At 31.9% G+C, this 16,102-nt stretch overlaps 1 protein-coding gene and 1 long non-coding RNA gene across 2 annotated transcripts; one reads left to right on the plus strand and one right to left on the minus strand.

Annotated features, from left to right (window-relative positions):
* Positions 1-691: 691 nt before the first annotated feature.
* Positions 692-1,171, plus strand: LOC120177873 (germin-like protein 9-3). The gene has a single exon (XM_039183858.1). It carries the CDS (start codon positions 692-694, stop codon positions 1,169-1,171), a length of 480 nt encoding a protein of 159 aa, XP_039039789.1.
* Positions 1,172-10,990: 9,819 nt separating this feature from the next.
* Positions 10,991-14,205, minus strand: LOC120177872. Its single transcript, XR_005521481.1, has 6 exons — positions 14,099-14,205; positions 13,942-14,028; positions 13,749-13,850; positions 12,538-12,598; positions 11,552-12,459; positions 10,991-11,189 (listed from the first exon to the last, which is right to left on the minus strand). It is a non-coding gene; the product is annotated as an uncharacterized LOC120177872 (long non-coding RNA).
* Between the last annotated feature and the right edge of the window lie 1,897 nt (positions 14,206-16,102).

The raw sequence follows: 16,102 nt of genomic DNA on the forward strand, positions 1-16,102 counted from the left end.
GATCGAAGTGTTTATACACCAAATTCGCAACACCGTAATGACTGAACTTAGAAGGAAGATGAAGAATCTACATATCCACGTTTGACATTTCATATCCAAAATTCATGAAAAAAAAAGGAATAAATTTATCTAGAATTTAGAAATATATAAAAATAAGAACAAAAAGAATTTGGAAACATGAATTTACTTAGGATTTTTAAAAAAAAAATCTTCAATAATCACAATTGATGATAAGTAATTGTGACTTTGTGTTTGTGAATTGTGAGAAATATGAGAAATTGAAAATTGAGAACAATAATTTTCAAATGAATTTTGAAATATGAAAGAAAAAAAGAAATAAGTCAATTTTACTTCAATTTTCTCCTCTCATTGGGAATAAAAAATAACCGTTGATAAATATTATGAATTTGAATGTTGGTAAGATTTTTTTTTTTTTGAATTTTGATAACAAATAACAGTTTTTTAACATTATTTTCCAAATTTTAATTAACAAGTTCCGATCAATTAAAATTAAAGCATTAACGTAGCCCAAAAAAAATAGTGCATTAATATTTGTGGGCTCTGGGTTGCAATACTCTTAATTTAATTTATTCTTTATAACAATATAATAAGAAATGGAGAGTGCATTGATAGAATCGGTGAATTAATTAATAATTTATTAAAGTATGGTAAATTAATATAAATTAGAATTATGGGCCTTGGCGGGTGCCCCTCTTGCCCCAGCCCAGGGCCGGCCCCTGCCGATCAACCGGCAGCTGCCGATCAACCGGCAGCTTTCGGGGTTATCAAAGTTAGCGAGGCAGAATTTCCGGCCTTAAATGGCCAGGGTGTTTCCTATGCTGTTCTGCAGTTCCCTTCGGGTTCCTTAAATCCACCCCACCGCCATCCCGAATTGGCTGAGCTTCTTTTTATTCTCACCAGCTCTCTCGAAGTTAGGTTCATCGATGCAAACAATGTGTTACGTAGTCAGACACTTGAAGCTGGAGATGTGTCCGTTTTCCCTAAGGGGGTAATACATTATCAGTACAACTACGGGCAGGACTCGGCGTTTGCGATTTCGGCTTTCGGCAATGCAGATGTTCGAACCGTACGTAGTCCGGGGTCTATGTCTTCAACTAACATTAGAGATGATAACATTGCTAAATCTTTCAAGATTGATGGTCGAGGCTGACATTCGAATTTCAAATTTATAAAATGTTGTGTTTTTTTGTTTGTTAAGGAACCAATATGGGAGCCACTTATTCATTAAGCTCAGTTGGCTTAAGAGTCTCAATCTCCTCACAGAGCATACACCTGGGATCAACGTCAATCCTATCTTCACTTATTATTCGGCAGTATATATTAAACATTTTTTAATTTATTAACAACACATATAAATACAAGTCTTTGTACTTAAGATTTATAAAAAAATAATACTTTTATTACTGAATTCATTTTATGGATTATATATATATAATTTAATTAATTTCAAGATGTTCTAAAAATATTCAATTAATTTTAACAAATTGAATATGTAATGCGGTGATAAAATAACTTCCATTTAAATAAAGTTCTACTAATTTAGATTAAATTTTAAATTTTTTAAATTTATTCTTATATAATTCATGTTTCAACAGCAATAAAAATATTTTTAAACTATTAATAAATAACTGTTGCAAAATAAAAACAGTATTGGTTATTATAAATAAAGATATTAATAATATATAATAATAATAATAATAATAAAGGATACAAATACTACGTTGTAATAAATTTATTATTGAATTGATATAATTCTAAAAGTAGACATTACCTTCAAAATTAACCCAACCTTTTAAATAAGTGGAGAAACGAACCTTAATATTATTCTTTTCGAAAACAAGGAGATAGAAATATAAAGAAACAAATAAACTTCACGTACGAAATAACAAATTAAAATTTGACATTTATAAGACTAAAAACAGGAGAAAATCAATAAATAAAATAAAAAATATATCATAAAAAACCCATTCGCTTCAAAAATCTATTTAAAACAAAAATAAAATCATATAAAAAATAATATGATTTTTGTATAGTTTACCCTTATATTTAGGGGTGAAAGTTCGATTGAATCAAATAAAAAAAAATTCAAGTTATTAGGGTTGACGAGTCATATTCTATAACTCGAAATTGACTTACTATTTTTTTTGAGTCTAGTCGAGTTTACAAAAATCGAGTCGACTCAAATTTTGAGTTTCTATTTAGATTTAATTGTAAATATTTATAATATTATGATATTATTTGAGTCCAATTTAAATATTTTTATAATTATATACAATACATACATATTTCTTTATATGTTATATTCATATATCATACAAAATCGAGAGACTCGACTCGAAATTGAAAATCAAATCACTAATTACTAAAAAATTGAGTTATTCAACTTGTCTTTTACAAATCGCTTTGAACTTGAATTTTTTTAATCGAGTCGAATTTATGAAATTATAACTCAAAATCAATTCGATTTGAGTCAAATCAAAAAATCAATTTTTCAAGTCGGGTTTTACTCACTCGTACTTATATTAACAACATTTAACATCTCACCAATATAAAAAGATTGATGAAAAAATGAAACAAATGCAACCGTTTTCATAATTTACCCATAAAACTATTATCTATTCGAACTCATTTTCCAAAGGCTTAATTAGAAAATAAATGTCCGAAGTATACCGCTTTTCTCAAATAAATGCCTACACTTTTTTTTATTCTTTTAGATGTCTAACGTTAAAAACGTTACAATTTTAGGTGTTCGTACCGTAACTACAGTTAATTTTTTTTGTTAAATAGCACATGTCAAATTCTAGTAATTTTAAAAATTTATTTAAAATAAAAAAACTTAAAATTATTAATATTATTTAAAAAAAAACTATCCTTTTTCTAAATTTCAGAAGAAAAAAAATTAAATTTTTTAAACCTTTAATTTTAATTCCTTTACTTCCATCATCGATCATCTTTGGTTGTCGATTCACCACCGAATGACCACATATATGTCATAATTTGCTATTAATCAGTCATCACTCTTGTCATCTTCTTACACCCCAAATTTCTAAAATCATAAATACATATTTTATAAACTATAATAATACACTTCAATATGCCTCTAGGCTGGTTGAATGGTTGGGTGACGTGGGAAAATGAGAGAAGATGAGAGAGAGAGGGAGAGGGGTGAAGAGATAGGGGAAGGGGAGAGGGACGGGGTGGATTCTTTGGAGGGTTTTTTGACCCAAAAAAATACCTTATTAAAAAAATACTACCTATCAAGAACCATTTCCTAATTATTTCTCGAGCTAAAACCTTTTTTTAGGAGAGAGAATAAGGCACATGGTAGGAGACGTGCCTTAGCCAAGGGAAAGGAATGTGCGTCGTATGAAACGTGCCTTTCATAGGTTTTATGAATGGAACGTCCTAGGGAACGCGCCTCCCTTGAATGGCGTGTCGTAGGGAATGCATATTCTATGCTTGATGATTTTAGGTTTAGGGTTTTACGTAAAATAGTTTTAGGATTTTGTAATTGGTTTTAGGGTTTTTTTAGTGTTTAAGGTGTTGTATTTGTATGGTTTAGGGTTTTTTTTAAAGAAGTTTAGGGTTAAAAATGATTGTATGTTAAAATATTTGTGTTTTTAAAGTAGGGTTTAGGGTTAAAGTTAATTGTATATTAGATTGTAAAAATTAAACGTTAAACATTTAATTGGAAAAAATATATAGATATATGAAAGGGTCATCTTGTAAAATAAAAAAGTTTAAATCACATTAATTTAAACTAAAAGAAAATGAAATAACATAAGTTGAAACATTAGAAAATATGATTACATGAGTGGTGGTCAACGGTTACGTGATGATGAAAGAGATGACATTTTCTCTTATTATGGCTTGGGTATCTGCAATGGCCACATCTTAAGTTTTGTCTTAACGTCTCTCGAATATTCATATCCCAATAAATTCGAGTGGATTTTGGACGACTTGGCTCCTTTAATAAGTCTGGATCTGGTATAATTAGAAGCCAAGTATGAACCTCATTTGGGTTTTTGTCATTGCCTATGGGGGAACTCATATTCATATACCTTGAATACTTGTGAAAGTTGGTATATAGGATCCACATAATGCTTATAGTCTTGACGAGAAAATGAGTAAGTTGTTATGACATGAGAGCATGGATACTTCAAAGCCTGAAAAAACTCACAGTTATAACATCTATCTCGTAGATTAACTCCGAAAAAGTTAGATTTAATCTCTTGCAGAGATCGTGGCATTTCTGTGATCCGAAATAATTCATGGGTGCGAGAAACTATTATTATGGACATGTTGTTTGATGCTGCAAACTTTTGATGCAGGTCTGCTACTAATCGTGGGTGATAAACATGACCATTTTGTACCCAAGTAAGAGCTTGTCCCCCAAGCTTGGAAAAAAATTTACACAAACAAAAATACGTCATTTTAGACAAACCAGTTACTGGTAAATGACGGGGCCCCTTTAAGGTTGAATTGATTGCCTTAGTGTAACACCCCAACCCATATCCGACCCGGATACAAATCCGAGGTGTCACATTGACTTTTCAAATCGTTTACTTTTAAAAAATAGTTGAAAATTTAAACTTTTATTTATATAAAAATGGTGAAACCTTTAATCAAAAGTAACTAACTGAAGTTTAAACTCAATTTGAAACTATAACTCCATAATTTACATAGCTACAATAAGGTTTGTTTACAAAATTGATCAGAGCATATACAATTCAAACCTTTAATTACATGCCAACCATATTCAGTATAACAAAATACCTACGGTTTAATTATTTTCTGGTCTGATATTATGAAAGGAGATGTTGTCCTAACTTGCTTAACTTTTCTCTTCTTGCTTCTCTGAACCTACATGTGAAACACTCACACGCTAAGTTGTTGACTTAGTGAGGCATATAAATACAAAATAACCCCTTAAACACTTAATATAATCTAAGCATTTCATACCATCATATAACACATAAAATCATAAAACATATCATATAACAAAATGCAAACATGAATATATACCATCATTATCATGCTATATCCATTTATAAAATCTTAAAACATTTAAACATATTCTAAACATATCATAAAAATCATATACAGAAACCATGAAACACCTCATATAACAAAAGCATATATGCACACACTCACACACACACATATATATCATCAACATCATTATCATTATCATTATCATTCGTTGTTCATTTATATCATTTCTTTTACTATCCCATGTACATCATTGAGAACTTAAGGTATGTGAGTGCATTGAGGTTGTACAAAAATGTTGTCACCACAACTCGTATAAATTGCACCAAAGTGCCGCGTAGAAATGTCTTGAATGACCACATAGTATTGTCCCGAAGGACAATGTAGAAATGTCTCGAATGACCACATAGAATTGTCTCGAAGGACCGCGTAGAACCCTCGACTCTTGGCATGCCAATTATACCTTTAGCTCTCATAACACATACTTATGGGCTTTACTATTTACACATTTCATATTTTCATATAATCATGTAGTTCAATATCACATAGGTCATTGTCACGTAGCTTATATACATTTTCATATAATCACTTATGTCAATACCACATAATTATATCATATTCAAGTCATCACATAGGTAATTGTCACATAGCTTATATCTTGTTCTCATATATCCACATAGATCATGTGACACATAGGATAACATATAACACATAGATCATGTATAACAATGCACGTAACATATAGACATATGCATATACTCATGTATACATAGAAATCATATCAATATATACTTGTATTCATGAATTCATACAATCAAACATTGGAAATAGACTCATCGCAAGTCTTCTTTCCATATAATCATATTTAATAATAACATGCACTCAACTTGGCCTCACTAGTCAAAGCAAAATACTTATAACTCTTGCACACTCTTATAAGTTCAAATCGTCCGAAACTTGCCTTCTTTCAATATCTACACAATAATACGATTGGTATAAATATCGTAATTCATATCACTATAATTAATCCTTCATAACATAAACTGGACGAAGCATTTAATTCTAAATTTCAATCTGAATAGTATCAGTACCCCTAGTATCGATGCTACTACTTCAGTATCGATACTCTTTAAAGGGTTCATCAACGTTTACCTTATAGTATTGATACTGTTCATCCAATATCGATACCCAGACCAAGATATTACCCATTTTTGCCTTGAATTGTCGGTATTGTTTATCCAGTACCGATACCTATTTCCTAGAACCTACTTGTTCAACTCAAAAATTAACCAAAACTCAGCTAAAATCCTCACTTTACTCTTCTTTAAAGCCTTTAAACTCAACTACACTTATTCAAATCAACTTACACCCCTTTAACATATTTAAACATCCAAAATATCATAATATCACTTGAAACTAAGAATCTTGCCAAATATTTCACATGTTCTAAATTCATTTCTAACACTTTAGATTTCTTATTTCAACTAATGACAAGTCAAATTTCACTTGAAAATCAATTTATTAACTTTTTCTTATCAAATCACTTAAAAACCATTTTTATTCAATCTCTCGTAACTTGCAAATCTTTTAGTTTCTACTTCTCTTTAAGCTTCCTTAAGCTTTTCTAACATCCCAAGAATCAAAGCCACTCAAAATTTACAAGAAATAACCAACTGAAAGCATTCTTACCTTTACCAAGCACTCACGTAGAAAGGAGGAAGAAGAAAGAAATTTTTGGATTCATTGCACTTCTTCTTCCCTTGTTACACGTGGATATATAAAACATCCATAATAAATTTTTAATTCATTCCTTATCATTTGACCATTATACCCTTCCATCCTTCCTTATTTACTATTCAATCATACACAAAGATATTCCAATTAAGTCCTAAACTTTTAATTTTTTGAAATTAGACATGAAGTTTTAAAATCTTACAATTTAATCACTAACCTGGTTTTGGCAATGTTACACTCAGGCAAGTTGGTTGTCATATGTCCATATCGATATCCACCATCGTATGTGTTTGTACACTTTTTTGTTGATTTCACTAATGTAATTGTATCCACAATCATTTTTTCCTTGCAATTCTTTAAGTATAACCTCAAACGTTTGAGGTGAGACTTCGTAACCTAAGCAAAATGAAGTAGTTAATATAAAAAATGAAATGAGTGAGAAATAAATTGAGAAAATGTAACATACCCATGCGTATAATTAATTTACGTTCATCAATATTATTATATCTGCCATGATAGTTTGCAGTAATATGTCAGATACAGAAACGATGTTGGATGTGTGGGGGTTTCCACATTGGACCCAAAGAGTCCATTGTTGTTTTGATCCCAGCTCCTCGGTCAGAAATAATACAAATACGTTCCCTCGTGATAACATGTAACCGTATATTTCTTAAGAAAAAAACCCAATACTTTGTATCTTTTTCCTTCAACAAAGGCAAAGGCAACGGGAAGAATGTTGCGATTGTAACACCCATCTCCCATATACTTTTATGTATACAAGATACATATGTCACATAACTTTTAAAACTGCTTCCCATTTGAAAAGCCGTACAATTTTGTTTCATTTTATAAACCACTATAATTTACTTATAATTAAAACATGCATTAAACTTACATATACAATAAAAAAAGTTGTTTCATATTCCATCGGTTTACAGTAATTTAATTCAAAAGCTTTTCAAAATGATTTTACTAAACCTATTACATGACAACTAAAATATATCAAAAGCAGGCATGTATGTCATATTGTTACTGATGAGGTGACTCTGACTTAATATCTGATGATCTCCTTACTCAACTGGTATTCCACCTATGCGTGAAATAAACACACGTTAAGTATTACTTAGTGAGGCATGCTTAATCAAAAGTAAATTTTAAACACAAGTTATTTTATTACACTTTACATTTCAAGTGATCTTTCAATAAGTATTCTATAATTTGCATCGTTAGTGCTAATATCCTCATTTTATCAACAAGTAAAATTTAAACACAAGTTATTTTATTACACTTTACATTTCAAGGGATATTTCAATAAGTATTCTATAATTTGCATCGCTAGTGCTAATATCCTCATTTATCAACCATCACAAAAATCTGTGTGGTTTGCATACCCATTACCAATATAAAAATCCATTTCCTTATTATGAATTTCTTATGTTTATACACATATATTTTCCATACGGAAATTCATAATCTTAGTATGAATTTATCATTTTAGCACACAAAGTGTCCAATACGGAATTTTATACACTTAGTATGAATTTCTTATCATTTTAGCACACAAAGTGCTTGATACGGAAATTCATACACTTGGTATGAATTTCTTATCATTTTAGCACACAAAGTGCCCGATACGAAAATTCATACACTTAGTATGAATTTCTTATCATTTTAGCACACAAAGTGCCCAATACAGAAATGCATACACTTAGTATAAATTTCTTATCATTTTACACACTTAGTGTCATTTGGTAATAATTATACAGAAGTTAATAATTTCTACACTATTACTATAGTAGCATGTACGTACATAATTAAATGCACTCCCGTGGCTCGCCTTGCTTAGATATCCAAAATGGGAATATGATTATTCCGGAACTTGGCCCTTGCCTTTTGCCTTACTCGACTCGGGAGTTTAATTTCGATCTATCCCAGATTCATTAAATACATGTATAATATCAATTGTTAGTGTATTTCCTAACAATTATAACTTAAACATTAATCAAAAGTACTTATTATTAACCTTTCTACAACAATATCAGCATAACTTAAAATTTATGGTTCTTCAGTATCGATATCCCTACCATTGTATCGATACTATCCTACTATTGTATCGATACTCCCTTCCGGTATCGATACCAAAATTAGATTCGATGTGACCTGGTATCGATGCCCTTACCATGGTATTGATACTACTATACTATGGTACCGACACCCCCTTCCGGTATCGATACCAAAATTGGGTTCGATGTTACTTGGTATCGATACTACCTCGTCGGTATCGATACCAAAATCCGCTTTGGAGGGTTAGAGTTTTTTTTATAGAAAACATTTTACATATTTTTATTTTAAATAAAATTTTTAAAATTATTTGAATACAACATGTGTCCTTTAGCATCAGAATTTAATGATCGTCATGACCCGGACACCTAAAATGATAAAGTTTGTAACATTAAGCATCTGGATTAATCGAAAAAAAATTATACACATATTAAAAAAAGGGTGAACTACAGAGTTTGTCACTTTTGTTTCAGTTTTATAAATGTATGGACACTCGATTCAAAAAACATAATATATGATCACTCTTGTTTCGTTTTAATTAAGATGTGGTCATTGAGATGTTAGTTGCCGTGAGTTTGACGACGTGGCGCGTTAGTAAAAATATTTAATTTTTATTTGAATCCTTAAACTTTAGATAAATTACTAATCATGAGTCTTTTTGTAAACTCAAAATAATTCATGGATAAAATATTAATTTACCCTTTTTTTCCTAGGTTTTCTTCCCCCCAATTCTCTGCTGCTTCATCTCTAAACCACTGTTTCATCTCATCCGAAATTGATCCACTGAATGAATTTGGATCCAATTGAAGATAACTAGACTCCCATATTCACATATATCCCCAGGAACATCGTCGGACAAAGCATTGTCTCGAAGATCAAGCACGATTAGGTTCAAAAACAGCCCGAGCTCTAGCGGTATCCTTGACTGAAGCTTGTTCAATGATAATTTCAAGTACCTCATGCTGGTAAAAAGCCTCATTTCTGCAGGGATCGTTCCTTCAAGGTTGTTTCTAAACAGATATAAGTTTCGAAGAGCCTTAAAGAGACTACTCGAACCTCTCGAAATGGAATCGTTGAATCAATTATAGGGATCAAATAAACCAACTGGAACGCTACTAATGAGCTTATTAGTAGACAATCTCAAATATCTTAGAGCTTCGAGATAACCAAATAATAATAGCAAACTTCCCGTTAAACTGTTACTTGAGAAATCCAGATACTCCAAGCTACTCAAGTTACCAATCTATGGAAGAAACTCACTGGTAAACATATTGTTCGATAAACTGAACAAAACCAATGAATTTAACCTTTGGAGAGAATCCGGAAGTAATCCATTGATGATAAGAGGAAGGGTCCTTTATATCTGATTTCAACACTATCGTCGTTTAGTTGAATAGAAGAAGCTTCATTGTCTCCAATGCAGAAATCCATGGAAAGAAACAATAAATCAAGAAATAAAGAGAACACTCTGTTATTATCCTCATTGTTTTCATTTTTGTTCTTTGAAACCACCTGAGATCGAGCGGAAGCAATGCAATCTGCATCATTTTTTCTAAAGAAAATGCAGTTTTTTCACAAGAGATTGTTTTTTCAACTTTGTGATAAAGATTCTTTTAATTACTCATTTAGTTCTTCTCATAAAAAGAACAAATTAACTTTGGAGAGAAAAAACAGTGAATCAAAGTGAAAATTAATTCCGATATAAAGCAAAGCGACAGATAAGATTAAGTCTCGGGAAGAAAATATATGGAGAAAGGGTAAATTGATATTTTATCCCTGAATTATTTTAGATTTACAAAAAAAGACTCATAATTAGTAATTTATCTAAAGTTTAAGGATTTAAATAAAAATTAAACATTTTACTAATGTACCATGTCATCAAAACTCACAGTAGCTAATATTCAATAACCACATCTTAATTAAAACGAAACAAAAATGACCATATATCATGCTTTTCGAATCGAGTACATTTATAAAATTGAAATAAAAGTGACAACTTGTGGTACCCTGAAAAAAAATATTGTTTGACACTTATTTTAATTAAGCCTCTTTCAAAACTCACTTTTAAAATATTAAGATATACAAATAGTCTCTTTTTGTTTTTCGTTGACCGATTTCGGTCGATGTAAAATTAAACGCACTTGGTTCTTTTTTATTGATCCTTCGATTCTCCTTTATCAAGACAAAATAAAATGAGATTTTTCTTGCTATCTTCAGTTGCAGTATCATCTTAAGTAAGATAATGATAACTTCGAACACACTTCAAAAATGAGAAAAAAATCACACGACATTGACATAATAACTAAGAAAGTATCAAAACTTAAAGTAGCCATGGCAGCAAAAAGATTGAAATTGTCCCCAAGAATGAGCTCTGCTAAGACCTGTGATCACCAAACATTGCAGAATACAAGTGGTAAAGCAAAACCCAAAAATATAAGGTCTTGATCATCATCACTCAAAAACACCACATTTTAGCTTTATATTTTGCAAAGCTCAACACAGCAATGATAAGTTTCAGTCACTAAAAAGAACTTTGATACAATAAAAAGTTACTTCCTTTGGGTGATCAATATAAAATGGAGAAAGCCTAAACTTTCAAATCCAAACCTTCTCCTTTCAATAAAAATACTCGATAAGCAAAGGGTTGGGATTAGTTATTAGATCTCCCAGTCAAATTGAAAAAGGAAAGCTTTCCTTTCTCCCTTCATTTTGACTTTGGGTTTAGAGGGGAGAGAGATTGGACCTGTACAGGCGACTTGAAGGAGAGGGGAAGCGTGGGCCCAGGCGGTGGAGGGTATGGAGGCAAGCTTGAGTGGGCGGTCATCCATGGAGGCTCTTCAATAACTACGTTATCAGCCACTGAGTTACTATGAGATTTTTGAAGAGATGAAACAGTGAGGCTTCGGGTCTCTGTGAGTGGGGAGGTTGAATGATGTTTTGTTTTTGGTTTTCCCTTTAGTCTGCAAGTTGCCAAAAAGAATCCTCGTAAAAGCAACTCCAAGTCAGATGTACCCGTTGGCATACGCCGACATGGACTGATATTGCTACCCAACTTGCTGATTACACACCAGCTTTCATGTCGTGGCAAAGAAATCGGTAGCCAGTGATGATCATACGGGAAGAAGAAGAAAAAGGCGGAATTTAAAAAAAAAATTAATTACCACATACTTCAGTTAAAGGCTTAAGGACTAAAACCGAAACGGAATAATGTAAAGGATGAACTACACTTGATTTTAAACCAATAACAAAAAATCATACCGAAATACTGATTAAAACCGAACGGACCAATAATGTAAAGGATCACACACACTTAATTTTTTAACAGTAACAAAAATCAATCATACCGAGGGGTCAATTTGTATTAGTTTACCCAATATATAACATACTCCCATCAATTTAATCATTACCAAAATAGATGATCATCGATTCTAAGTTCAAACTCAACCCACAAGTGTAAAACGCATACTTCCATCTTCGAACGAAATGAATGCAACAATCAAACCATAAATTTGAACCTCACTTTAACACACAACTATCCATGTAAAAACACAGATATTGAATTTCAACAAGAAACAAAAACAAGTAAATGGAAAATTTTGGATCATTCAAGACAACCAGTCACAGTTACTTGATCTTCTTATTGGGCCTCAACTGCAAGTATGTGGTGTTTTTATTAGTTCAGAACCAAATAAATATAAAACAACCCATATGTGGGGGACATTTACTGACCTGATTGCCTGACCATTTCTTCTTCCTACAGTTCACTGCTCGGATGGAGACGAGCATACATCTAGCAAACAAACAATTAGGAGATTAATTATTTTTTATGACCATACACCTACCAAACAAAATACATTTGCAATATAGTTCTACACGATATAAAGCTTATAACCTTGAGCTAATGCTTAAGGAAAGAGCATAACAGGATAATAATTAAGTGGGTAAAATGAAACATTGTGGTCGATAAAAAAACAGAGGAACATTTGTTCAAGGGGACTTTTTATTCAAATATACCGCATTACGAATTATTTTCCAATCTAATACCTATTCAAAATTATTACCCAATCTAATATCCATTTCTGCAATAGACAAAGGCACGTTCTATGAAAAAACTTCTCTACATGAATCTAAGTCAGCAAAATGACAGTTCTTACAAGAAGCAACTTCTACCCACATGGAAAATTGAATTAATAAAATGCAACTTTAATTTTTTAAATAAAAACTATAGGATAAAAAAAGTTATTTGAAACATCTTGGATTTATGAATTAGAAAAGCTATTAGAGTTAATTTATAGACATAAATGGAGTGTTAGGCCTTGTTATTAACAACATGAGATTAAAAGCTAAAGAGAATTCCTAATTTTTCATATTATCTCTATATTCTAGATTTACAATTATCAAGATAAATCCAATTGTACTTCATATTAAATTCAAATTTATATTAAAATATGAATTAGAAATTCTTTCTAACTTAGTTGTCATGTAGAGAAGGGCTTTCTATAGAAGTCTTCGATTAGGAATTAATCTTGGGTGCATGTTATATTGGAAAATAATTTTTTAATAGGATATATTTGAATAGAAAACCCTGATTCAAGTCACTGGGTTGTTTAACTTAATCATTCGCTCCATAAACGCCAATCTCCATAACATCGCCTTACTAAGATCGTATGTGCATCGATCTCATAAGAAAACCTCACTAAGTTCTTATATATATCTCAAATATTAAATTTAAAAGGCCTCATACTGCACAATAAGCAAGCATCAATTTCCATTGTGCCATTCATGAAAATCAAACTGCCAAGAATTAGCTCAGCTCACAAAGTAGAAGAATGATTAAAGTAATTTTCGGAACCCCATAGACTTCTATCTCATCTTCAACTAAAGAGTAAAAACTAAACATGATCATAAAATAAAACAAAAGACAAGATGAAAGAGCTTACTTGCGGCAAATCATTTTGTTTTGGTATACTTGCGAGCCAAAGCCATCAAAGAAGGCTCAATGATTCCACCTCTCAACCTTAAAACAAGATGAAGTGTTGATTCTACATCCATAAGAAGAACAAGACCCAATAAGTACCTAAATGAGACCAAAAGTTAAAATGGCATAAAAAGAAGAAAACCCAAGAGAGAAACCTTTCTGGATATATAGTCAGCCAAAGTACGACCATCTTCGAGCTGTTTACCGGCGGAAAATGAGACGTTGTTGGTCCGGAGGTATGCCTGTTGGTGCATCAAGGTGAAATTTGGTTTTAAGATGAATAGAAAACAAAATTTTAGGAAGAAAACGGACCTTCTTTGTCTTGGATCTTGGCTTTGACGTTGTCAATTGTGTCGTGCTCTCGACTCGAGAGTATAGTCTTGCCGGTTAGGGTTTTCACGAAATCTGCATTTTTCCTGTTTTTAACCGGCCTTCGACAAAAAGATATAAGCGGCTATGAGATTGATCCTTGGTTTATACTCGTTTTCTAGGGTTTTTCTTTTTTCAAGATGAGAATGTAATTGGGAAATTTGTCATAACAAAAGAACAGGCATCTATTGGGCTGCATAACATACCGAAGGCCAATATTACCATTAAATTTAATTGGTTAAACTACGGATTAATCCTCCAACTATCTCATGATTTCGTTTTGACTATCTAACTATTTTTAAAGCATACCTAATATTACGCTTGTTTCATTTGAAAAAATAAAATAATATTACGCTTTGCTCCTACTGACATGTCAGCATTGCTAGTAAAATTTTAAGGGTAAACTACAAAGTTGGTCACTCTTGTGTCAGTTTTTATAAACGTATGATCACTCGATTCAAAAAAATTAATTCATAGTCACTTTTCGTTTCTTTTTAATTAACACATGGTCACTTACCCTAAACGGCAGTTAAAGGTAAGTGACTACATCTTAATTAAAACAAAATAAAAGTGGCTACGAATTAAGTTTTCGAATCGATTGATCATACGTGTATAAAACTGAAACAAAAATGGTCAACTCTGTAGTCTACCCAATTTTTAACGACGACGATCAAAACGTAACCAGGTATGATTTTGAAAACAAAATAGTTGGATGATCAAAACGAAATTGCGATTATAGTTGAATAACTAAATATGTAGTTTACCCAATTTAATTATAGGTTATTATTTTTATTTAATTTGTTTTCCATTAAATCAATTTAAGTTTAAGGGTGTGTATTTTGCAATTGTGGTTAGAGGGCTCCGATATGCAGTAACTAACTACCCGTCAAATGAGGAAAGACGTTCACAGCTGTGGCAGACTCAAGAAGGTTGCTTTTAAAAAAAAAAAAAAAGTTTTCTTCGGGTTTTAGGGCTCCAATCGTAAGAAATTAATAGGGGTGCAGCTGAGATGTACAATGATTTCGGTAGCAATTTGTAGTGTTTGCTATGGCCACGTTTAGGATCATGATTTGATTTAGCGTTTGTTGGTAATTTTTTGACTAAGTTCTTCAAACAAGGATAGGGTAGTAGATAATTTTGGTACAGGTTATCAACCAATGGAAAAGGAAAAGGAAAATCAAAATCAATATAAGCTTAACTTAAAAGAGTTCAACAGCTTGTGTGTAAATTACCATCAAAATCCATTACAGAATTAATGTGCGACAATAGAAACAGCAAACATGATTAAAACAGAAACCACAAGCATATCATAGCAACAGCAGTAGCAGCAATGAGTAATAGATACGAAGCAACGAATCACAGCCTTCCTCGCCTACCACCCTTTACGAGTACTGTCGGTGGGAATGGGAAGTAGTAACATCCTCTGAGGTCAAAAGGTTGCAAATCAATTACAAGAGTAGAAATGAATACACACAAAAGAAAACTCAAGAAACAGATGAATATGAAAAAATCATACCTACTTCGTCCAATTTCATGCCTGATCGAGCAAGGCTCTAAGAGCTGACTGCGCACCAGGACCAGGTGTCTTAGTCTTGTTCCCTCCGGTTGCTCTTAGCTTTATATGAAGGGCAGTAATACCCAACTCCTACAATGTAACAAACAACTGTGAAATAAGTTACCGTGCAAACCATGTGGTGCTATAACAAGTCTGAGGGGTTGGGCGATAAGACCTTGCAGCGCTGGGAGACTCTTGGGCTGCAAGCATGGCATAAGGAGAAGACTCATCTCTATCAGCCTTCACCTTCATACCACCTAAATTTGAAAAATCAAAGGAATAATTTCGAAAAATACTTTAATGGAAATAATTCCAACCTCAGACATGAACATCAATATAGTGCAACATTAACGTCACTAAAAACCATTTTCAAAAGATAATCATAAACCATA

This window comes from Hibiscus syriacus, unplaced genomic scaffold (genome assembly GCF_006381635.1).
Source record: "Hibiscus syriacus cultivar Baekdansim isolate YM2019G1 unplaced genomic scaffold, ASM638163v2 tig00112342_pilon, whole genome shotgun sequence".
In the NCBI taxonomy this organism is placed as follows: Eukaryota; Viridiplantae; Streptophyta; class Magnoliopsida; order Malvales; family Malvaceae; genus Hibiscus; species Hibiscus syriacus.